Below are 25605 nucleotides of genomic sequence, written 5' to 3'. Positions count from 1 at the left end.
TCTTTATCACACATACTTCTCTCATCCTCCTTTAAACCCTCTTCAATAAAAGCACTAACCTTCTCCATCGCCAATTTGGAAATGTCTTCTTTTGTATATAACTCTTAATAAAAGCTACTAGCCGCCTCTAAAATCTCCCACTTTCATTAATGACCTTCTCCCCAACCTTCAACTCTCCAATTAATGATAATCTCTGTCACAGCTTCTCTTGCTCTAGAAAATATCTAGTGCATCTTTCTCCCTCCAATGCATCTTTAGCCTTTGCCCGGAGAATGGCCCCCTTGCATTTTTCAGCTTGCAATAATTCCCACTCTTTCTTTAAAACCACCCACTTACTCTCTGCTCCCTTATCCCCTCTGTCAACTGCTTTACAGATATCCGTGACCCTTTTGTTTATATTTTCTTCTCGACGCCGGTTAGCTGCCTCTCTCTCTTTCCCATAACATACCGAAAAAACTTTTACCTCATATTTGAAATTGTCCCACCAAACTCTTCTTTCTTTCAAGAATAAAGGTTCCTTCCAAGCATTCTTTATTATATTTAAAATCCCTTCTTTATAAGCAATTTCTTTTAGGTATTGATTGTTTAAAATCCACACCCCTGAACCGATCTTAACTCTGCTGTTCCTAATTCTAAGAACCAAAGCCAAGTGATCACTAAAAAATACTTTTTTGTAATAAATCTCCATCACCTCAGAACTTAACCCTTCCCGCATTAACACAAAATCTATTCAGCTCTGTTTTAAAACATCACCCACCCGACCTCTTCTGGAGAACTCCCTTTTTATGGGGTTCCGGTCCCTCTATAAATATCTCAGATTTAAATTTGCCATCATTTTTACAATCATCCCTCTGGAGTTATCATCCTTAAAGGTCATCTGGGCTGAAATGTCCATCCGAGATAAAAATACATTACAATCCCCCACAATACAAGGGTTTTCCACCTCTGCCGCTTCAGTAAATAACCATTGAAAAAACTCGCGATGCTTGCAATGGTCATTCGGTGCATAGATATTAAAGAGATCGCAATTAAATTACTCCATTTTTACCTTTAGCCGTAAAAATCTCCCCTCAATGTCCTTGTCCACCAAGGCAACGTTCTCTTTTATGGACGGACTCACCAAAACAGCCACCCCTCTACGGTTATTGTTTGCACAACTTACAAACACCTCTCCCTTCCAAACCTTCTGAACTCTTTCTAGGATATCCTCATCCCAAAAGGTTTCTTGCAGACACAAGTCCGTACCTTTAAAACCCTGCAACAACTGCTGCAATTTATTCTCACCCCTCAGTCCGTTCACATTAATCGAGACCAATGTAATCATGGCTCCAAAGAAGGGAAGTATGCCTGATAATCTCCCCATCATTTAATCTCTGGCCCTTCCCTCCTTACATGCTCCTTCCCAACTTCTCGGGCAGCTGTTGCTTTTTCCTGCAGCCTCCGGCTCTTTTTCCCCTCCTGTTTAAACTTTCCCTGCTGTTTCAGCCTCTTCCTTGCATTAAGTTTGGGCCAAGGAGCTGCCCTTTCTCCCTCCTTCTGCCCCTCACTAACCTTTCCCTTTTCACATGATGCCACCCCACCCCCCACTTCCATGTCTCTGTCCCCCTCTAATTCCTCACACTCAAGCTCTTCTGCAACCCCCTGTGCCTGCTCCCCGTCAGATACATCATCTCCCTTAGAGAGTCTTCCTGCTATCGCGTTTTCTCCAACAGTGCCGCTCCCTTCGACCTCATCTCCACCTCTGACCCTTGCTCCCTGATCCTTCTCTCTCTGGGAAAATGGCACATCTGCACCTATCTTGCTCCCTTCTGGAGTCTTTGTCTCCCCGCTCCAATCTTGCTGCCCCCTTAAGGCTCCTGCCTCTTGCACCCACTCCTTCTCTTGCCCCCTCCTGCTCCCCAAGATGTCCGACTCCCCATCTTTCTTTGGAGTACATATATTTACCATGCACCCCGCTCCCGCCTCCTTTCCCCCTGCAGTCACCAGACTCTTTAGGGAAAGCCGAGCTGTATTATGGCTTGACTCTGCCCTCGACCCATGCTGCCCTCTGCTGTCCTTTTCCACCATACTGGGTGTGTTTTCCCCCATCTCCACCCTGTTTTCTGCTCCGCAATTTTCTGCCTCTTCCTGCGCTCTTTTCTCCTTCCATTCACCAGCTTTGTCCTCCGCCTGCTCCGCTCCTCCAGCCGTTCCACTCACACCTTCTGCTCCTTCTCCCATCTCCTCGTCACTCATAGAGCTTTCTTCTGCTTTACACTCACAGTGGGTGAGGCCTTTGTGACACACCCCACAGCTCTCCACCTTGCAGCTCCGAGCGATGTGTCCAGACTCGCTGCAGTTATAACAGTACAAGTCCGGACAGTTTCTTACAAGATGGTCATGAACAAGACAATAATAACAAACCTTCACCTGGTTATCATGCAGTATCCGGAAATAGAAACATAGAAACATAGAGATAGGAGCAGGAGTAGGCCATTCGGCCCTTCGAGCCTGCTCCGCCATTCAATGAGATCATGGCTGATCTTCGTCTGAGATCTTAGCTGATCTTACCAGTTCAGTACCCCGTCCCCGCCTTTTCTCCGTAACCCTTAATCCCCTTAGCCTTCAGAAATATATCCAATTCTCTCTTGAAAATATTTATTGAATTAGCCTTCACAGCCCTCTGTGGCAGGGAATTCCACAGGCTCACCACTCTTTGAGTGAAGAAATTCTTCCTCATCTCTGTTTTAAATGATTTGCCCGCTATTTTTAGACTGTGGCCCCTGGTTCTGTGCTCCCCTGCCATTGGAAACATTCTCTCTGAATTCAGCCTGTCCAGGCCTGCCATAATTTTATATGTTTCGATGAGATCCCCTCTCAATCTTCTAAACTCCAGTGAGTACAAGCCCAAACTATTCAATCTCTCCTCGTAGGTCATTCCCGCCATTCCAGGTATCAGCCTGGTGAATCGCCGCTGCACTCTTTCCATGGCAAGAACATCCTTCCGCAGATGGGGCGACCAAAACTGTACACAATACTCCAGATGCGGTCTCACCAGCACCTTGTACAGCTGTAGTAAGGTATCCCTATTCCTATACTCGAACCCCCTTGATATGAAGGCCAACATACCATTTGCCTTCTTAATCGCCTGTTGCACCTGCATGCTCTCCTTCAGTGACTGGTGCACAAGAACACCCAGGTCCCTCTGCACTTCCCCATCTCCCAATCTATTGCCATTTAGATAATAATCTACCCTCCTGTTTTTACCCCCAAAGTGGATAACCTCGCATTTATCCACATTATAGTGCATCTGCCACGTATCCGCCCATTCCCCCAACCTGTCCAAATCGCACTGTAGCCTCCTGACATCCTCATCAGAGCCCACCCCTCCTCCTAGTTTAGTGTCGTCAGCGAATTTGGAAATATTGCATCCAATTCCCTGATCCAGATCATTTATATATATTGTGAACAGCTGGGGTCCCAGGACAGATCCTTGCGGCACCCCGCTGGTCACTGCCTGCCACTCCGAAAACGAGCCGTTTATTCCAACTCTCTGTTTTCTATCCGCCAGCCAGTTCTCTATCCACGTTAATACTTTGCCCCCAATCCCATGAGCCTTAATTTTGCATGATAATCTTTTGTGTGGAACCTTATCGAAGGCTTTCTGGAAGTCAAGGTACACCACATCCACTGGCTCTCCCCCATCTATTTTACCAGTTACTTCCTCAAAAAATTCCAGCAGATTAGTCAAACACGATTTACCCTTTGTAAATCCATGTTGACTCTGTCCGATCCTTTCCCCATTTGTCAAGTGCTCCGCTATTTTATCCTTAATAATGGACTCTAGCATTTTGCCCACAACCGATGTAAGGCTTACTGGTCTATAATTCCCTGCTTTCTCTCTACCCCCCTTTTTAAATATTGGGGTAACATTAGCTACCCTCCAATCCACGGGTACTGTTCCCGAGTCAATGGAGTTCCGGAAGATGATCCTTAGAGCATCTGCTATCTCCAGGGCCACCTCCTTAAGTACCCTAGGATGTAGTTTATCAGGCCCCGGGGATTTGTCGGCCTTCAGTCCCCTCAACTTACCCAACACCATATCCCTAGAGATACTAATTTCTGTCAGCTCCTCCCTCTCATTAGTCCCTATGTTTGCCGATATTCCTGGGAGGTTATTTGTGTCCTCCTTTGTGAATACAGAACCAAAGTATGAGTTTAATTGGTCTGCCATTTCCTTATTCTCCATTATATATTCTCCCGAATCGGACTGCAAGGGACCGACTTGGGATTTTACCAGTCTTTTCCTCCTGATATACCGATAAAAGCTTTTGCAGTCTGTCTTTATGTTTGCTGCAAGTTTACTTTCATATTCTATTTTCCCCTTCCTGATTAATCCCTTTGTCCTCTTTTGCTGTATCCTGTACTGCCCCCAATCTTCCGGTCTGCTGCTTTTTTTTGCCAGTTGATATGCCCTTTTTTTTGATTTTATGCTGTCCCTAATTTCCCTCGTTATCCACGGTTGAGCCACCTTTTTAGGTTTATTTTTATGCCAAACCGGTATAAACATGTTCTGGAATTCTTCCATTCTATCTTTGAATGCTTGCCATTGTCTATCCACTGTCAATCCCCCCAGAAACACCACCCAATCAATCTTACCCAATTCCCGTCTCATACCCTCGTAATTCCCTTTATTTAAGTTCTGGACCTTAGTCTCTGATTCAATTTCCTCACTCTCCATCTCGACTGAGAGCTCGATCATATTATGATCGCTCTGACCCAAGGGGCCTCGTACAAGAAGATTGGTGATAAGTCCCTTCTCATTGCACAATACCCAGTCTAAAATGGCCTGATCTCGAGTCGGCTCCTCGACATATTGGTCCAGATAACCGTCCCGAAAACATTCCAGGAATTCCTCCTCCTCAGAATTTTTACTAATTTGGGTAGTCCAATCAATATGTAAATTAAAGTCACCCATGATGACAGCTGTGCTCTTATCGCACGCTTCTCTAATTTCCCTTTTTATGCCTTCCCTCACCTCCATATTACTATTTGGAGGCCTATATATCACACCCACTAACGTTTTCCTCCCCTTGCTATTTCTCATTTCTACCCATACAGATTCCGTTTCATCCGAGTTAATATCCTTCCTTTCCATTGCATTAATCCCCTCCTTTACCAGCAATGCTACCCCACCTCCCCTACCTTTTTGCCGATCCTTCCTAAATATTGTATATCCCTGGATGTTAAGTTCCCAGCCTTGCCCACCCTGCAGCCACGTTTCTGTAATCCCAATCAAATCATACTTGTTTACCTCTATTTCCACAACTAATTCATCCACCTTGTTCCTAATGCTTCTAGCATTAAGATACAAAGCCTTCAGGCTTGCTTTTTTCACACTCTCATTATGAATTAGTTTGGCCCTTTGTGTTTCTCTCCTTTGCTTATTGCTTCTCACCTTTCTACCATCTATTTCTGACTTCATATGACTTCCCTCTTTTCCACTACCTAGGTTCCCATCCCCCTGCCAAATTAGTTTAAATCCTCCCGAACCGCCCTAGAAAATATTACCCCGAGGACATCGGCTCCCTCACAGTTCAGGTGTAGACCGTCCCCTTGGTACAGGTCACTCCTCCCCAAGAACTGGTTCCAATGCCTCAAGAATTTAAATCCCTCTCCCTTGCACCACTGCTCAAGCCACGTATTTAGCTTATCTATCTTACAGCACTCCTTCCATTGTCTCGAATTTCATGCTATACGGCAATGACTTTACCCCTCTGGGAACCGCACCTTTACATAACGGGTTCCATCGAGCAAATTTTAATGTCCCACGACTCCAACTTTTTGATTAGCACATCGTCCTCAATATCAACCGGCAGGTTTAAGAATGAGACCACCACCTCTTCCGAATATAGCAGAGATACCTCCAAGAACTTATCACCAACCTTCAAACTGAGTAAGTCTTTCCACCTCCTCTCGGCCACTGACCGTCACCTTGAACCCAACATTCGGCTTTGGTCGGCAGGCAAAGCAGCTTCCCTCGCCACAGTCCTCATGTACTGCCTGGATAATATCCCAAGCTCGTATCTCCTTATCCTCGCTCTGAACCACCACCGTGTTTTCTTTTCCAAACCTCCTGGGGTCCCGGCCCAAATCTTTGGGCCTTTTTTTCTCCCTTCCCCCAGCATTTTCTCCCCTGATTAAATTCATCCTGAGAACACTGTCCTCTGAGGGGCCCGACACGCCGTCTGGCTGCTGTTTAAGGACCAAGAAGGCCCTAAAACCTGAAACCAGCATCTATTGCTCTTGAGAAGGTGGTGGTGAGCCGCCTTCTTGAACCGCTGCAGTCCGTGTGGTGAAGGTGCTCCCACAGCACTGTTAGGGAGGGAGTTCCAGGATTTTGACCCAGCGACTATGAAGGATCGGCGATATATTTCCAAGTCAGGATGGTGTGTGACTTGGAGGGGAACTTGGAGGTGGTGGTGTTCCCATGTGCCTGCTGCCCTTGTCCTTCTAGGTGGTAGAGGTTGCGGGTTTGGGAGGTGCTGTCGAAGAAGACTTGGCGAGTTGCTGCAGTGCATCTTGTAGATGGTAGATGTAGTTGCCAAGCCTGTAACCCTTCTGATCAACATTGAATCATTTTGATATATACTACGACCTGGACATGGGTATAGGAGGCACAATTTCAAAGTTTGCAGATGACACATATCCGGTCATTATCACATTGCTGTTTGTGGGAGCTTGCTGTGCGCAAATTGGCTGCCGTGCTTCCCACATTACAACAGTGACTCCACTTCAAAAGTACTTCATTGGCTGTAAAGCGCTTTGGGACATCCTGAGGTTGTGAAAGGCGCTACTGAAATGCAAGTCTTTCTTTTTATTGTTATGCTGGCATATTGTTTGGGGGGTGTTGGGGGGGGGGGGGAAAGAGAGAAAGAAACAAATAGAGGATGAAATAATTTTTAAGAAAAGATAATAATTAAAATAATAAATGAAAATTAGCAATCAAGTCCAATAGACTGGCTATTTTCATGTGGTCACCGCTGTTAAAAGCAAGACTTGCATCTACTCTATATAGACCTCAGGATGTCCCAAAGCCCATTACAGCCAATGAAGTACTTTTGAAGTGTAGTCACTGTTGTAATGCAGGTGCAAGGTCCTCAGACACCTTCTGTGCACTCCAAGTGTATATCCTTGGAGTCGATCTCAGACACCGTCATGAGTCAGTAATACCTTAATACATTGCCTCGTCATACTAACCATTTGGTGCCAGTCAAGTCAGATATGCTGCCTCACACGTTCCTGGGGAGCTGACCTGACCTGACAACGTTAACTGTGTTTCTCGCTCCACAGATGCAGCCTGACCTGCTGGGTGTTTCCAGCGTTTACTTTCAGGAGTTGGTTTAAATTGAGCGGATTTGATTCAGTGTCACAAATATCTGTCGGGAAAACGGGCGGGGGTGCTTTAACTTTCGGTCCTTCAGTTAAATCCTCTTGTTATTGTAATCATGCTTATGTATTGAGTGGGAGATTAGATAAGATTCTCACCAGGAGCAGCCGAGCAGATTCTGGCTATACTGAAACAAAGGCAATTGTCAGAAAGCTTTGTCAATTGCCATTTCCGTGTTAGCTCACGGGTGATGTTGATTCAGTGCGAGGCTGGTTCAAAGGATTTGCAATTAAAAAAAAACTTTCACGATTGTGCTCGGCAGACAGGAGGGATGAATGTATACAGCTCTACTTCTGACAGTAGCAGGTGATATGCACCACAGATAAGGGGTTAAATAGATTGAATAACATCACACATGATGCAGATTTGGACAGATGTTATCTGCACACTTGTTCGCAAAGTCAGGAAGATTAGCTCAAGGGACGTTGGAGCCCCAACAAGGTGACACCTAGGTAAATGTAGCGGGTGGAGACAGATTTTATAACTGGAACGGCCGCTCGATCATGAGACATTTTAATGCATATTTGAGAAACGAGGTGAGTTCTATTCCGTTTAAAACACCTTGAAGTCAACGGGTTTTTTAATTGGTAGCCCGAGGCTTTATTATTTTGACCCGTTTATGGGGAGATGTATTTTTAAAATGATGTACAAATGGATGTTTAGATAAAACACCTACACGTGGAATACCACGAGTGGGAAGTGCGGACCGGAGCTAAGGCTGGCCACAGATCCCCGACTGCAGGAAATATTTGAAGAGATGCTAATAGGTTGGATGAGTCACCGAGCGAAGGAGGGAGGGGAGAAAGGCTGCTTGGAAAGGCTTTGTGTGTCGTTCGGTACGTGAGGAACGTGCTAGGGGTCCCCCCAATCCTTATTCTGAATCTAGTTCGGCGTGTTAACCCCCCTCCCCCCTACAATAGTCTAGACGATTGAATTACTGATCCATTGCATAGCACAAAGAAAAATTCTATTTTAACCACAAAAAAAGTCTACATTATGAAAATTTGTGGATTTTTAAAGAACATTAAAATGTTTAAAATGCGTAGTATCTGTGGAAATAATTGTGACCTTGAAGACCAATTTGTTTTATATTGGTTATATCAAATGGAACTAAAATACGTCGGCGTTATGAAAAGTTAAATAAAACGGTTCGATGTTTTTCGCTAAACTGATTTTGCTTTTATTAAATTGCAATGTTTGGGAAATTCAAAATAGACCTTTAATTCTATTCTTTCTACTGCGAATGAACAATAAAGGCAAAGCAATAAGTGTACGGCTTAAACCAGCTTCTATTCATTAGCATGCTGTCTTTTGGAATAAAAGGTGAAATCTTTAATAACTTCGAGATGAACTACCTCTATAAACCATTTCCGTAATAATTCTGCAAAGTTGTCGCTTTAAAGTATTTTTATGTGGCTGATAAAATAAAGCAAGTTCGTGTATTTTGTCTGGTTAGATGTATTGATTGTAAAACTGAATGCCGGTTTGCAAGAAGTTCCATTATTTTAGAAGCCCCCTTTTAACGTTAATTATTTAGTGTATATATCAAAATGCTTTCCTATTTTAAAGTATATTCTATGTCTATGTATTTTATTATCTATTATTCTATATAGGATGGTGATTGTTTCCCCTTTTATCTATAGCCAAGAAGAAAGTATTCTTCTGAAAAAGGGGCATTTCCCTCGCCTGCATTCTCTACTCCCTTTGTGTGTCAGCTGTGGCTCAGTGGGCAGCACCCTCCGGTCCGAGTCAGAAGGTCCTGGGTTCAAGTCCCATTCCAGAGACTTGAGCACAAAAATCCAGGCTGACACTCCAGTGCAGTGCTGAGGGAGTGCTGCACTGTCAGAGGTGCCGTCTTTCGGATGAGACGTTAAACCGAGGCCCCGTCTGCGCTCTCGGGTGGACGTAAAAGATCCCACTATTTTGAAGAGCAGGGGAGTTCTCCCCGGTGTCCTGGGGCCAATATTTATTCCTCAATCAACATCAGTAAAACAGATGATCTGGTCATTATCACATTGCTGTTTGTGGGAGCTTGCTGTGCGCAAATTGGCTGCCGCTTTTCCTACATCACAACAGTGACTACACTTCAGAAAGTACCTCATTGGCTGTAAAGTGCTTTGGGATGTCCTGAGGTCGTGAAAGGCGCTATATAAATGCAAGTCTTTCTTTCTATTACACACATTCCCCCACACCCATGGCTTAAATAAATCTCTTTAAAATCATCTCCGAGCTTGTAACAATGAGTGACAATTCCGCCAGCCAGTAAAAAAAGAGCGGGTTGGTGCGCTGCCATTGGTGGGAGGCGGCAATGACGCCATGGGGAGGCACCCTGCGCTGGCTAGTGGATACAAAAGCCGGCCGGCGCTGAGTCACTTTCAGGCGGTCCAGTTCAGTGATTCCCCCTCTTCAGCTAGCACATCTCATTTGCGGCATTGCAGATCAGATCAGAACCAGAAACACGGCGCACGCTGACAAACCACCGTCACCTCCCCCCTTTCTCTATTACTGGAATCTCATACCAAAAAAAAAGCCCCTTCCATCCTTCACCAACAGCAACAAGACAATGCCCAGGGAGCTAACGCGGAACCCAATGCAGAAAATCTGGATCCCTTGCAAGGACGAGCGACCGGCATTGCCAGCCCGATGTGAGTCTATTGTAGATCTTAGAAATTAGAAATTTGGGTTGTAAGCAGCGTTCAGTTGGAGAAAGAGCCACGATTCTCTCAGTTATGAGTCAGGGAATGTCACTGGTGTCTGTCCAACATGCGGATGTCTGTGCCGGCGCTGAATGCTGTACGTGAGCTTTTCTTTTGTTAGACTGGCGTCATTTGTAGTGAACTGCTCTCTCTCGTTTTAGGAGTCTTATTGTTTTAAAAAAAAAACTGTTGGTAAGAAGCTCTTTGAAATACACGTGACTGCTTGTGGGAACCGCTCAGAAGCCGGGTCATTTAAGGACACACTTGTATCCATGACATTTGAAACAGTAGACATTTATTATTCTGCTTCCTCTTTATCTGAAGTAAGATAATGACAGTAGATGTTCCTTTTTTCGCTTTCTGTAAGACGCTTTCACTTTTGAATGAAGATTGGTCTGTACATAATGTGGCACCATTTCCTCAAATCGAATTAATGGCATATCTCTATCCCCTGGTGTCTCTGCTGGTTTAGCATCCGGAAATGCATGTGAATTTCACGTGTCTTCAGGAGTTAAGGCTTGATCTACTATTAAGATGTATTGTAGGTGATTTTTGTGTTTTTTATTTTTGTCGGTCAAGTGACTGGCTACTGCCCGGGCAGCGCATTTCCCGGATTACATTAGATTACCATTAGAAACTTCCGAAATTGCGGAATTACACGGCGCTGCTGTGTCAGTTTCGGTCGTAACTGACCTGGAGCTGAACATGTGCGGGGGAGTCTGTCTGTGGCCGCTGACACTCCCCTCGCCTTGTGACATGGGGGTGTGGCAGTCATCAAATCATTCAATTACCCTGCCCCCCCCGGGCAGTTTGTGCCGGTTGCTATAGATACTTCCAACGCCTTGTATTGCAACTAACCTTAAATGGATGAAAGTCAAGTATTTAAAATTACGAGGGGCCTAGATAGTGGTTAGGAAGGACCTATTTCCCCCAGCAGAGAGCCGAATAACCAAGGGGCATAGACTTAAAGTAATTGGTAGAAGGATTAGAGGGGAGTTGAGGAGAACTTTCTTCACCCAGAGGGTGGTGGGGGTCTGGAACTCACTGCCTGAAAGGGTGGTCGAGGCAGAAACCCTCATCACATTTAAAAAGTACTTGGATATGCACTTGACGTGCCGTAACCCACAGGGCTACGGACCAAGAGCTGGGAAGTGGGATTAGGCTGGAGAGCTCTTTTTGGGCCGGCACAGACACGATGGGCCGAATGGCCTCCTCCTGTGCTGTAAATTTCCATGATTCTATTATTCATTTTTAACCTTCTGGTATATTTCAGATAGGAGCTCGTGATGTGTTCAAGAATGTTGTCCTTTCACTGAGACATCTTGCTAGTATTCGGTTAACTCTGTTGAAAGACTTTTGTCCGTTTAATCAGTTCTGGAAGTAATAAGTAACTCATGTTAGTCCTATCGTACTGTAGTAAAGGAGGAGGAAGGAATTGCAGCCCTGTATTTAGAAAGGGCCTTGTCCCTTGCTGCTCTGAAGCATGATTAACTACCCCAACACAAATTAGACCTACCAGTATTTTGAGAAACGTTATTAATGGTATAGTTCCTGCTCTCTATTTTAGTTGCCTTTTTTAAAATAAGGTGGTACTTGAAATATTGTAGCGGATCTTACTTCCATCCTTTTTAAGTCTCTACTTGTAGTTTGAAATGTTGTTGCAAAAAGTTGCCACTTTGCAGCCGGGGTCAGCTTGTCAAATATTTACAAATTTAAATTACAGAGCTGTGGCATGAGGTAGTGGATATTGCTATGGCAACACGGTTCAGAACTTCAGCTGCTACTGAATTAATTAGATTGCCCCTAATCAGTTTCGATCCTCAGTGGAGTTGGGCTGAGTGCCTAACGCTGGCCAGAGGAATCACACTGGAGAAGATGCAAAGATTGAGAGAGAGAGATGCCTTTCTATAGCGCCTTTTATGACCTCGGGACGTTCCAAAGGGCTTTCCAGCCAATTGAGTAGCTTTTGAAGTGTAGTCACTGTTGTGATGTAATGGGATTAAATGTACAAATGGCAATATTAGTTTGAACTGCAAATCATTTTTTTTAACAAGGCAAACATTACATTTCAGTTCTGACGAAAGGTCATCGACCTGAAACGTTCTCCACGATGCTGCCTGACCTGAGTTTCCAGCATTTTCTGTTACATTTAGTGATCTTGACTGTGTTTTGGAGCGAAAGCTATACTGGCGGCAGTTAAATGCATGTTGTTGCATTAATGCTAATCTGTCGGTAACACCTCTTTATAAAACCCCACACAATGTGTATCCTCTAATGGTATCTGCAGCTGACATTATGGCTCTTTTCAGTCCCTCTTGTTATGCAATTAGCCCCGTGCGCCTCTGGTGGGGCCCTAAAGATAATGTGCTTAATTAGGTAAATAAACAATACTCCAGTCCACAATCCCACTGGTCCTCCTTGAGAGTGCTGTCAACTTCAGTCCTTCTCCAGTCTTCCAAGACTGTTACTCCAGTCTAAACCTGAAGAGAATCTCGTTTTTTTTGGGTGGGCTACTTTTCCCTCTCCTATAACAAATGATGTGGAGATGCCAGAGTTGGACTGGGGTGGACAAATGTAAGAAGTCACACAACACCAGGTTATAGTCCAACAGCTTTATTTGAAATCACAAGCTTTCGGAGCGCTGCTCCTTCGTCAGGTGAAGTGGAGAAATGCATAAAGACACAGCTTATATAGTCAGAGAATAATGCCAGATGTTTACAGGTAATCTTGCCAACTGCCATTTATCACACCTCGGCAGAGAGATAATCACAGCAATCAAAGGTGTGAATGGTGTCCAAACAGGTCAGTCAGGAAAACATTACATCAAAGAACAATGAGGTGGGGTCACAAGGGGTCAAATATTGCAGATGCTGGGGTCTGTGTGAAAAACAAAAAAACAGACAAAAAACTTTCTTTTTGCTGGAAATCACAGCAGGTCCGGCCGCATCTGTGCAGAGAGAACAAGCCAATGTTGACTCGAGTCTGGATGACCCTGCGTCAGGTGGGGTTACATGTAGCATGACATGAACCCAAGATCCTGGTTGAGGCCGTCCTTGGGTTCATGTCACACTACATGTAACCCCACCTGACGCAGGGTCATCCAGACTCGAGTCGTCGTTGGCTTGTTCTCTACACTGATGCGGCCGGACCTGCTGTGATTTCCAGCAAAAAAAAAAATGTTTTTTGTCTGTTTTTGTTTTTCATACAGACCCCAGCATCTGCAATATTTGACCCCACCTCATTGTTCTTTGATGTAATGTTTTCCTGACTGATCTGTTTGGACACCATTCACACCTTTGATTGCTGTGATTATCTCTCTGCCGAGGTGTGATAAATGGCAGTTGGAAAGATTACCTGTAAACATCTGACATGATTCTCTGACTATATAAGCTGTGTCTTTATGCATTTCTCCACTTCACCTGACGAAGGAGCAGCGCTCTGAAAGCTTGTGATTTCACATAAAGCTGTTGGACTATAACCTGGTGTTGTGTAACTTCTTACATTTATAACAAATGAGACACATGATTAGTCTTGAGCCATTGCAGACTTGCAGACCATAATATCTCTAGCACATCAATTTGCTGCAAAATGAGTTCTCTTTTCTGCCCTCCCTCACCTTCCCAATAGTTGCCTTTACCAGTGCGCATAGTTACCTCGTGGAACTTTCATTATCTGCTGCCCGAGTTACTCACCAGTCTTTCTACAGAGGAAGCACCTTCCATGAAACATCACCTCATTGTGTAGTTCCTTCTTGTTTGGATTTCATTAACCTTTTGGGGAGATAAAACTGCAACTTTTTTTGTTTGATTGTGGGATTTTTATTCATTCATGGGGTGTGGGCGTCGCTGGCAAGGCCAGCATTTATTGCCCATTCCTAATTGCCCTTGAGAAGGTGGTGGTGAGTCGCCTTCTTGACAACTGAGTGGCTCGCTAGGCCATTTCAGAGGGGCAGTTAAAAGTCAACTGCATTGCTGTGGGTCTGGAGTCACATAGGCAAGATTGGGTAAGGACGGCAGATTTCCTTCCCTAAAACGACATTAGTGAGCCAGATGGGTTTTTACAACAATCTGGTAGTATCATGGTCACCATTACTGACACTAGCTTTTTATTCTAGATTTATTTAACTAACTATTTAAATTCCCCAGCTGCCATGGTGGGATTTGAACTTGCATCTCCCAGATCATTAGTCCAGGCCTCTGGCTTACTAGTCCAGTAACGTAACCACTATGCTACTGTGCCCTATTTTGCCGCTGTTCCCCAGGGGTATTGCTGGATTGTGCATCTAAGACCAATATTTGGAGACTTCTGATTATCCGTTGGTTTCCACTGGAGGGATTCCCTTCATAAAGGTGGATAAGGAAGATTCTGGTATTTTGTGTGATGCTGCATCTTGCTCCTCGTCCTTGTTCATAATGTCTCGGGTTGCCCCAACTGTTCAACTGTGGCTCAAAGCAGCAGCTAGTTGGTCGTACCATTTTTGTAAGATCGTCCTTGTCATCTTCCAAGCCTTCAGCCATGCTTGTGAGTTCAAGCCAGCAGATGACTCTCTTCAATTCTTCTGCTTGTATTGCCAGCCTCTGCCCTGCCCTTGAGAGAAGTTGCACCAACTATTTCTTTAAAATTAAGGGAGCGGTTAAAACTGTGGTACAACCAAGATACACTGCAGGTTACTGGTCCTGTCGGTCTCTGATCAGACAGAACTTAAATACGTGTGCAGTCAGGTCCATCTGATTTGAGTGTTATGTAGTTAGGGCCCATGTGATATCCTCTAATTTTGCTACAGTTCTCTTTTTTAGTTTTCCCTTCCTTTCCTAAACAGAAGTCACTTGTACCGAGTGTGGTTCTGCAGATGGAAGGAGATTTTCTCAATTGATCTCTTTAAAACAAAGTAAACTCAAAGTGTGCGCATTGTTCCGTGCCTGCTTATACTTGCTGAGCGCCGTTTGGAACAGGTTATTGGCATATTCGCTGTTGCAATTACAGTGCAGTTCATGCCCAGCTGGAATATCTGCACCGTGCTGAGACAGTGATTGTCCCATACTGCAGCTCCTTTCTGGGCATGATGCCAGTCTGCTGCTGGCTGATGTGTAATGTTGCTACTAGACTTTAACACCCTAGTTTGTAGCTCTAGCATTTATACAGTTTGTTATTTCTGAAATTCCCAAATCTATTCCTTCGCCTCTGAAATCCATAGTGCCACCAAGTAAGTAGGTGGCACAGCCGCAAGTGTAGTTCAGACTCTCTCCAAATTTAAATTATATTTATAAAAAAGAAAAATATCCCCAGCCTCTGGTCAGTGGGCTGTTTAGCTGCACAAGCATTGGCAGCTACGCAAAGAGAAGTGGCTGAGCTAGGACTCCCTGTGCTCTCCTCTTTTCCCCCCCCCCCCCCCCCCCCCACCATGCGTGCAAGTGCATGCACGTCCAAAGGGGTCGCTGCACAGCAACCGAGAGCCGGGGTGGGGCAAGTTGTGACTAAATTGGTCGTGTGTCCTTCCACCACCCGCCCCCCCCCTGCTGCTTTTGAGCGAGAATGGCACAGACGAGGAATTAAATCTTCTGGGTCCCTAGGACTTGGAGTGCCCCTCCCTGTGGTGTATGTAAGCCTGGAGCTGCAAAGAATCTGTTCTTGGCTAGCTTAAGCACAAAAACAGTTTTTTTTTAAAAAGCTCAGTTAAGGAAGGGTCAATTAGGATTAATGTCAAGCAAAACCCTCGAGACTCTTCCCTTAATACCACAAACTTGAAAGAAGTTGGTGCAATTCTTTGGTCGGGCTTCCGAGGGAAAGGCCAAACAGCCCATTCATTACTTTTTGCGTATTGCAAGTATTTACTATTATTTTGTGGACATGCTGCATTATAGCATGCAGCTTTTCCGCAAAGAAGCCGTTCTGTTACAAGTAAAGGACAATGTGACTCATCAATTCTTAATTTCTTTGGCCTCCTCCTGCTCCTAGTTGTTATTCAGCCCCTCGAGTCTGTTCTGCCATTCAATGAGATCATGGATGATGTGACCTAACTCCACATACCTGCCTTTGCCCCATATCCCTTAATATCTTTGGTTAACAAAAATCTATCAACCTCTGATTTAAAATTAACAATTGATCTAGCATCAATTTCCGTTTGCGGAAGAGTTCCAAACTTCTACCACCCTGGGGTGGGGGGGGAGAATTTCAATGGGTTAGTGCCTTCGGGGGGGGGGGGGGGCGATAGCCGGGCATTAACTACTTACCGCCCAGGTGCGGCAATGTTGCTGCTGCTCATGAAATTCACCTGGCGGTTTGTGGCAGTGGTAACTCCTAGCGCCACAATCTCCTGCACCCGGCGATCGTGATGTCATCCAGCTGCGCAGCGCAGCGCCCTGGACCTGAACTTCAGTTTTGCTTCCTGCAACACTGGCAGCTGCAGGAAGTGGCCGTTGGGGCCCAGGTAAACATAAGAACATAAGAAATAGGAGCAGGAGTAGGCCAATCGGCCCCTCGAGCCTGCTCCGCCATTCAATAAGATCATGGCTGATCTGATCCTAACTGCCAATCCACTGTCACAGAACCATCTCCTGCATCTAACAGAATTAGACACACGAAATAGGAGCAGGGTCAGGCTACACGGCCCCTGGGCCCGCTCCGCTACCCACAGGGCCATGACCGATCCGAACCTAGACTCATGTCCAAATTACTGCCCGCTCCCCGTAACCCTTAATTCCCTTTACTTCTAGGAAACTGTCTATTTCTGTTTTAAATTTATGTAATGATGTAGCTTCTACAGTTTTTTGGGGCAGCATATTCCATGGACCTACCACCCTCTGAGTGAAGTAGTTCCTCCTCATCTCGGTTTTGAAAGAGCAGCCCCTTATTCTAAGACTATGCCCCCTAGTTCTAGTTTCACCCATCATCGGGAACATCTTCCCCGCATCCACCCGATCCAACCCCTTCACAATCTTGTATGTTTCAATAAGATCGCCTCTCATTCTTCTGAACTCCAATGAGTAGAGTCCCAATCTACTCAACCTCTCCTCATATGTCCATCCCCTCATCCCTGGGATTAACCGAGTGAACCTTCTTTGTACGGACTCGAGAGCAAGTATGTCCTTTCTTAAGTATGGACACCAAAACTGTACGCAGTATTCCAGGTGCGGTCTCACCAATACCATGTACAACTGAAGCAATACCTCCCTATTTTTATATTCTATCCCCCTAGCAATGAAAGCCAACATTCCATTGGCCTTCTTAATCACTTGCTGCACCTGCATACTAACCTTTTTGAGTTTCGTGCACCAGGACCCCCAGATCCCTTTGTACTTCAGTACTTTCCAGTTTCTTGCCATTAAGATAATAACTTGCTCTATGATTTTTCCTGCCAAAGTGCATAACCTCACACAGTATTGTATTCCATCTGCCAACTTAGCCTGTCTATGTCCCCTTGAAGGTTTTTTTATGTCCTCCTCATTCACTACTTTCCTCCCCCACCCCATCTTAGTATCATCTAAGGGTAAGTTTTCCCCTTTTAGAGCCTGCAGCGATGGAACTTTCCCTTTTTTTAAGGGAGGGAAGGAGCCTTCCTATGCGGCAGCGCTGCACGGTCCATTGTGCAGCGCTGCACACCTACCGCCCTGCCTAGTGCGCTCCACTTCCTTCCTGGAGTTCTAAAACCCAATTTTTTTTTAAAAGCTGGGAATCATTAGCGCTTAGCGCTAAGTTTCCCAGCTTTCAAAAGTTACCGCACCCAAATGGGGGTGATACTGAATTTGTGTGTGTGTGTTTGTTTTCCAGTAAAGTGGTGACTGAATGCTTGAAAGGTGTCAGCTGCATCAGCAGTCTTTGTTGACTAAGAAAATACAAGTGTACTTGTGAATTGTCACCACCTCCTTGCGTTTTTGGCACTGGATTGTAGACCTCAGTAGCTTTGGGTATTTCATTTTTGCTAGACGGTGATTAGTAACTACAGTAATGCCAGTGTTGGAAACTTCGAGGTGTTTGCTCATTTTAATAAAGTTCAGAGCAGTTTATTGATATTCTGTGCTTGAGGGATCCCCGTCACTCTTGCACTACAGCTCATGGTGACATCCTGCTGGAACTCTGCTTTGTATTAGTGAGTACGACACTGCTGCTCTGCTCACGGACCGATGCGTCAGGTGCTGGCTGGTGTGTGATCGGCATTGCTTGCAACTGATTTAACACAGTAAAATCAATCTGCCGCGCATTCTTAATCCGGGGTGTAGTTCGATTTCCCCGGAGGGTATTTGGCCATTGTGAACCAACCAGATGGGTCCTTCCTGGCGTAAAGCATCTTGAGTAAAACCTTTTAGAAACTAGGTTACATAAGATGTTTTATAATTAAGAAAATTCTTTCATCTAAGTGTACAAAAAGAATGGAAGGTCATTTTTTTTAGATGGAGTCCAAGACCGGTTGCATTTGTAAACCCATTTGGATAAACATTGGCTATTAAATTTAGCTGAGTCCTTCCTTCTAGATGGTGTTTAGCATTTGCACTATTCCCTTTTACTCCTTGGTGAGGAGACCTTGGATCTTGATGCATGCTGTCTGTTACCTTGGACTTCTTGAGCTCTTGACTTGCCATCTAGATTCTGTACATCCGTGATCAGCCTGATTTTATTATTGAAGGACGAAGCATAATCAGAATGGCACTTGCCGAATGTAAGGCTTTGCTACCTTGCAGTTCCATTCGGCCAGATTTATGGACTTGACAACATTCGTGTGCATGCCAAAAAACACATTGTAGTGTTTAACATAGAAACATAGAAGATAGGAGCAGGAGTCGGCCATTCGGCCCCTCGAGCCTGCTCCGCCATTCAATGAGATCATGGCTGATCATCCAAATTCAGTACCCTGTCCCTGCTTTCTCCCCCTATCCCTTGATCCCTTTAGCCTTAAAAAAAATATATCTAACTCCTTCTTGACTATATTTAATGAATTGGCCTCAACTGCCTTCTGTGGTAGAGAATTCCACAGGTTCACCACTCTCTGGGTGAAGAAATTCCTCCTCATCTCAGTCCTAAATGGCTTACCCCTTATCCTTAGACTGTGACCCCTGGTTCTGGACTCCCCCGCCATCGGGAACATCCTTCCTGCATCTAGTCCTGTTAGAATTTTATAAGTTTCAACAAACTTGTCCCAATTCTTCTGGTTGAATATCTTGTGACCCAGAACTTCTTTCCTATTTCTGTGTAATACATCAATTTTATTTGATGCCTGCTCCACCCTCTGCTTAGTAACGGCTCTCTTGTCTTGATGCCATGAAACATGCGGGGGTTTTGTGTGTGACCAAATTGGGCCGTAAATTAGCTCCTAGGTTGCTGCAGGGATATGCTGGTGAATGCAGTCCTACACCAATACAGATTCATTGGGCTTTGGGCAAGAAGCTTTTAATGCAGGTGTAACTTCAAACCTCCAGCTATCTTAGTTTCTAATTACGCTGGCAGGCTAGCTTTCCTTTTAATTCCCATGGAATAGCCTGCATGGATTGAGAAAATAAATTATTATGCATTTATATAGTACCTTTCACAACTACCTGACATCCCAAAACGCTTTACAGCCAATTTAAGTACTTTGAAATGTAGTCACTATATTGTAATGTATGAAACGCGGCAGCCTTTTTTGCGCACAGCAAGCTCACACAAACAGCAATGTGATAATGACCAGATAATCTGTTTTGTGGTTTTTGATTGAGGGATAAATATTGGCCCCAGGACACCGGGGATAACGCCCCTGCTCCTCTTCAAAATAGTGCCGTGGGTTCTTTTACATCCACCTGAGAGCAGACGGGTTAACGTCTCATCTGAAAGACGGCACCTCCGACAGTGCAGCACTCCCTCAGTACTGCACTGGGCGTGTCGGCCTAGATTTATGTGCTTCAGTCTCTGGAATGGGATTTAAACCCACAACCTTCTGACTCCGAGGTGAGAGTGCTGCCCACTGAGTTTCTCCCTCCGCATATCTTCATTACAAATTGTTGTTGATTCGGCAATCCCTTAATGATATGGGGCCCCTCCCACCAGTGTTTTGCTGTCTTAGTTTTACTCATCACTTCAGATTATTGATGCTTGGTTGAGTTAGCCACGTGCCTGAGCTGAACGTGGGACCTTGCTAGGGCAGGCAGTTCAATTGTCTTTGTTCAGACGGGCATCTTTGTGACTTTTTAAATCTCCTTGTCTGAAGTAAAGTCATGCAAATGCCGATGGCGTCTATCCCAGGTATAATATCATGTTGCCCTGGATACAAGGGTGTTTTCATGTGTTTGGTACTAATCCTTTTAAACCCAAAGTAGAACGATTGCAACTGGTCTGTTGCTGTATCATGAGTTCCTGTGGGTACCGCTTTTCTGGATTATTCAAATTGTGAATGAAACTAAGGATTTAGCGAAACATGTTCCTCGCAGTTTGAGTGAATTCTACTCTTTTTCTCCCCCCCCCCCCCCCCCCCCCCCCCACACACACACCAAAGACTCTCATCCTCTCTTCCCCCTTTACTGATAGATTAATTCCATGTTAACACACCTCCAGGGAGGGATGTTCCACTGGATATAGGGCAGAGGCTCCCAAGCTTCACTTTAATCGCGTACCTCTTTCCAGATTCGGCAGCTGCCAGTGTACCCAACCAGCGCACCGGGTTAATAACCGTAACTCCTTTACTGTCCAAACATTGTACGTTACTACACCTCGAAGTACCTTAACTACTTTTATATAAACATTCCCAGAGTTTTAAAGCTTTGTCTGAGTAGCCTATTATAAAAATTAAAATGATTAATTATTTAATTTAATTAAAAAACTCATTAGCCAGTTTCTCCCACATGCCGCAGTTTGGAAGCCCCTGATGTGGTGTACTACACTTGTGTGGCTTTTCTGGCTGGAGATGCTGCCATTGTACTGGTCCCAGCAGCATTACATCAGAGACTTTTAGATTCTTTCGCATTGTAGTAAAAACTTAAATAGTGTTTAAATATTGACTAGAAGTAAGCACTGATATGCCTATCAATTAGTCCAATAAAAGGCGACGAGTTAAGAACGTAACTGAAGGTTTTTATTGGCTAAATAACAGAGCCCACCCTCGTGGGTGATCCGATCCAACAGGGAGGAATACTAGCCAGTCAGCTACCTTTATACCTGGGCAGGTAATGGGCGGAGTCGGAGGTGGTCAGCCCAGGTATAACAGTGCGACAAGAGGCGACCTCGTGTAGTGATGTGACAGTGAGAACAGTGAGAACAATATACAGTGATAACTATAACAGTGGTTTACCACATTCACCCCTTGTTTAGATTAGAGTCCGGCGGGGTGAAGTGTATTACCAGCTCTGGTATGTCAGTCTGTCCGGAGGCTTCGTTAGCCTCTCCGATCGTCGCAGCGGCGGTGTTACATTATCCGGTGTTAAAGCTGGTGTCTGCGTAGTCGGCAAAGGCTCGTGGGGTTCCGGCATGCCGTCTACCTCGGCTGGACTCGGGGGGTTGGGAGGGGGGGGTGAGGGTGCGAGGTCTCGTAAGGAGACAGTGTCCTCCCGTCCGTCTGGGTAAGCCACATAGGCGTACTGGGGGTTGGCGTGCAGGAGGTTCACCTTCTCGACCAGGGGGTCCGTTTTATGGGCCCTCACGTGCTTTCGCAGCAAGACGGGTCCCGGAGAGGTCAGCCAGGTTGGTAGGGTGGTTCCCGTAGTCGACTTCCTGGGGAAGACAAACATTCGGGCATGGGGGGTGGTGTTAATGGCAGTGCAAAGTAGTGACCGGATGGAGTGCAGCGCAATCGGGAGGACCTCTTGCCAGCGGGAGGTTGGGAGGCCCTTAGACTTTAAGGCTAAGAGGGTGGCCTTCCATACCGTCGCGTTCTCTCTTTCCACCTGGCCGTTCCCTCGGGGGTTGTAGCTGGTGGTCCTGCTTGCTGCAGTACCCCTCTCCAATAGGAACTGACGGAGTTCCTCGCTCATGAAGGAGGCGCCCCGGTCACTATGTATATAGTTCGGGAACCCGAACAAGGCGAAGAGTTTGTTCAGGCATTTAATGACCGTGTTACTGGTCATGTCTGGGCAGGGGAAGGCAAAGGGGAAACGGGAGTACTCATCAACGATGTTGAGGAAGTACACATTACGCGTCGATGACGGTAGGGGCCCCTTGAAGTCGATGCTCAGACGCTCGAAGGGGCGGGTGGCCTTGATCAGGCTTGCTCTGTCCGGCTTATAGAAGTGCGGTTTGCACTCAGCACAGATCTGGCAGTTCCTGGTCATGGTCCTGACCTCCTCGATGGAGTATGGCAGGTTGCGGGCCTTAATGAAATGGTAGAGTCTGGTGACTCCGGGGTGGCAGAGGTCATTGTGGAGGGTCTGAAGTCTATCACTTTGCGCGCTGGCGCATGTAATGCGTGAAAGAGCATCAGGGGGGTCGTTCAGTTTACCGGGCCGGTACAAGATCTCATAATCATAGGTGGAAAGCTCGATTCTCCACCTCAAGATTTTGTCGTTCTTGATCTTGCCCCTCAGCTTGTTATTAAACATGAAGGCAACCGAGCGTTGGTCGGTGAGGAGGGTAAATCGTTTGCCTGCCAAGTAGTGCCTCCAGCGCCGTACTGCCTCCACAATTGCCTGGGCTTCCTTCTCGACCGACGAGTGTCGGGTCTCGGGGCCCTGTAGGGTCCTTGAGAAGAAGGCTACCGGCCTACCCTCCTGGTTAAGGGTAGCGGCTAGGGCGAAGTCGGATGCATCGCTCTCCACTTGGAAGGGGATTGACTCATCCACTGCGTGCATTGTGGCCTTGGCTATGTCTCCCTTAATGAGGGAGAAGGCCGCGCACGCCTCTTCCGTGAGGGGGAAGGATGTGGTTTTCAGGAGGGGTCTGGCTTTGTCCGCATAATTGGGTACCCATTGGGCATAGTAGGCGAAAAGCCCCAGGGTTCTCCTAAGTGCTTTTGGACAGTGGGGGAGGGGTAGCTCCATGAGGGGGCGCATTCTTTCGGGGTCGGGGCCGATGACTCCGTTCTCTACTACACAGCCAAGGATGGCAAGGCGCGCTGTGTTAAACACGCATTTCTCCTTATTGTAGGTGAGGTTCAGCCGTTGGGCCGTACGGAGGAATTTCTCCAGATTCACGTCGTGGTCCTGCCGGTCGCGGCCGCAGATGGTGACGTTATCTAGGTAGGGGAATGTGGCCTGCAGTCCGTTCTGGTCAACCATCCGGTCCATCTCCCTTTGGAAGACCGAGACCCCGTTGGTGACACCGAAGGGGACCCTAAGGAAGTGGTATAGGCGCCCATTCGCCTCGAAGGCGGTGTACTGGCGGTCCTCGGGGTGGATAGGGAGTTGGTGGTAGGCCGACTTAAGGTCGATGGTCGAGAATACGCGGTATTGTGCAATCTGATTGACCATGTCAGATATGCGGGGAAGGGGGTATGCGTCCAGCTGGGTGTATCTGTTTATGGTCTGGCTGTAGTCGATGACCAGGCGATTTTTATCGCCGGTCTTAACGACCACGACCTGGGCACGCCAGGGGCTGTTGCTCCCCTCGATGATGCCCTCCTTCAGGAGACGCTGCACCTCAGAGCTAATGAAAGCTCTGTCCCCAGCGCTGTACCGCCTGCTCTTGGTAGCGACGGGTTTGCAGTCGGGGGTGAGGTTAGCGAACAGGGAAGGTGGCGGCACCTTGAGGGTGGATAGGCTGCAGGTGTTACGCGGTGGGCGGTTTAACCTTCGCTGGTTGTCGACTGTGAGTGGGGGGAGGGGTCCACCGTATGCTAGGGTTACACTTTGGAGGTGGGATTGGAAGTCCAGCCCTAGTAGGACGGCAGCGCAGAGCTGGGGGAGGACGAGGAGTTTAAAGTTTTTATACTCTGTACCCTTAACCGACAAGGTCACAGCACAGTAGCCGCTAATGTCCGTGGCGTGGGACCTCGATGCCATCGAGATTCGGTTGCGCGTTGGCAGGACAGGGAGGGAGTAGTGGCTCACCGTGTCTGGGTGGATGAAGCTCTCCGTGCTTCCGCTGTCGAACAGGCAGGTCGTGGCGTGGCCGTTTACTTTGATGTCCATCATCGACTTGGACAGGTGGTGTGGGCGGGCTTGATCCAGAGTGACGGAGGCTAGCGTGTAGGTAAGCGAGTCGTTGTCGTCTGCGGGCGAGGCGGTCGTCGGGTCCGGGGGCCCGGTGGCAGTCGGGCGTGGTGTGTAAAATGGCGTCTCCCACGAGGTAGGACAAAATGGCGGAGAAGATGGCTGCCCCCATAACTCACATGAGGCACTATTGGGGTCGGTTGCCTTGATCAAAGATGGCCGCCCCCATGACTCACGTGTGGGGATACTGGCCTCAGTTGCCGTGAAAGAAGATGGCCGCCCCCACAGTTCGCATGAGGCACTGCTGGCCTCTGAAGATCCGCTCCTGCAGGCCTTAGAGAAATGGCCTTTCTTCCTGCAGGTTGTGCAGGTAGAGTTCCTGGCTGGGCAGCGCGACCTCGGGTGCTTCTCCTGGCCGCAAAAGAAGCAGCCGGCGGCCCGATCGCGGGTGCCCGATGTCGGAGCCGGTACCGGGGGTGGCGGGCCCGGTCGGGTCCGGGACGCCGACGCTGAGGTAGGTCCCGGGGGCGGCGCTGCGAAGGGTATTGCGGTAGGGGTCGGGCCCGAGTCCCAGGGTCGCGAGCAGTACCTGGAAAACGCCTCCTGGTCCTGATGGGCCACCTCCAGGGAGAGAGCGAGGGCTTCAGCTTTGTCCAGGTCGAGGTCTTTAGCTTCAAGCAGTCTTTGCCGTGAGTAGTCGGACCGTAGGCCTTTCACAAAGGCATCGCGGATATTATCTTCCGTATTTTCAACAGCCGTCACCGCTTTAAAGTCACAGTTCCTGCCGAGTGCTCTTAGCGCCCGTAAAAATTCAGCTACAGACTCTCCTGGCTGTTGCGGGCGGGATCTTAGGAGGTGCCTGGTGTACATGTAATTTACCGGGCTGCGGTACTGCTGTTTCAGTAGGTTGATAGCGGCCTCGTACGTAGTCGTGTCCTGTATGAGTGCGTATACTCTCGGGCTCGCTTGGGCGTTCAGAAGTCTTAGTTTGGATCTCTGCGGGGCGCCGGATTCTTCCAGGTAGGATTCGAAGCAGTCCAGCCAGTGTTTGAAGTTGAGGGCTGCGTTTGGTGCCTGTGGGTTTAGATCCAGGTATGGTGGTTTCAAGGCTTGCAGCCAAGCCGGCTGGTGTGGCCCGTTGTCTGGAGGCTGCTGTTGCTGTGCTGCTGGGTGAGCTCCTTGCTGTTGCTGTTCATTATCAGACATCTTTAAAATTTAGCCAATAAAATTGATATGCCTATCAATTAGTCCAATAAAAGGCGACGAGTTAAGAACGTAACTGAAGGTTTTTATTGGCTAAATAACAGAGCCCACCCTCGTGGGTGATCCGATCCAACAGGGAGGAATACTAGCCAGTCAGCTACCTTTATACCTGGGCAGGTAATGGGCGGAGTCGGAGGTGGTCAGCCCAGGTATAACAGTGCGACAAGAGGCGACC

General features: G+C 46.9%; 1 protein-coding gene across 9 annotated transcripts in view; it reads left to right on the top strand.

The window, feature by feature from the left end:
• Positions 1-25605, top strand: part of pfkfb3 (6-phosphofructo-2-kinase/fructose-2,6-biphosphatase 3) — a 134905-nt gene that overhangs the window by 83074 nt on the left and 26226 nt on the right. For 3 of the 9 annotated variants that reach the window (XM_086010754.1, XM_086010755.1, XM_086010756.1), the window contains exon 1: positions 9785-10074. The exons of 2 other annotated variants lie outside the window; for them this stretch is intronic. In XM_086010754.1, coding sequence (XP_085866880.1) covers positions 9993-10074 — 82 coding nt within the window. In that variant the 5' untranslated portion in view covers positions 9785-9992. Of the gene's footprint in view, positions 1-7571; positions 7966-9783; positions 10075-23187; positions 23256-25605 lie in introns of those variants that run through there. 4 more of the 9 variants (XM_086010758.1, XM_086010752.1, XM_086010761.1 and 1 more) reach the window with 4 other exon arrangements.

This window comes from Somniosus microcephalus, chromosome 17 (assembly GCF_052327205.1).
Source record: "Somniosus microcephalus isolate GS21.2 chromosome 17, FLI_Smic_1.0, whole genome shotgun sequence".
Taxonomy (NCBI): Eukaryota; Metazoa; Chordata; class Chondrichthyes; order Squaliformes; family Somniosidae; genus Somniosus; species Somniosus microcephalus.
This window is presented reverse-complemented; position numbering and strand designations above follow the sequence as displayed.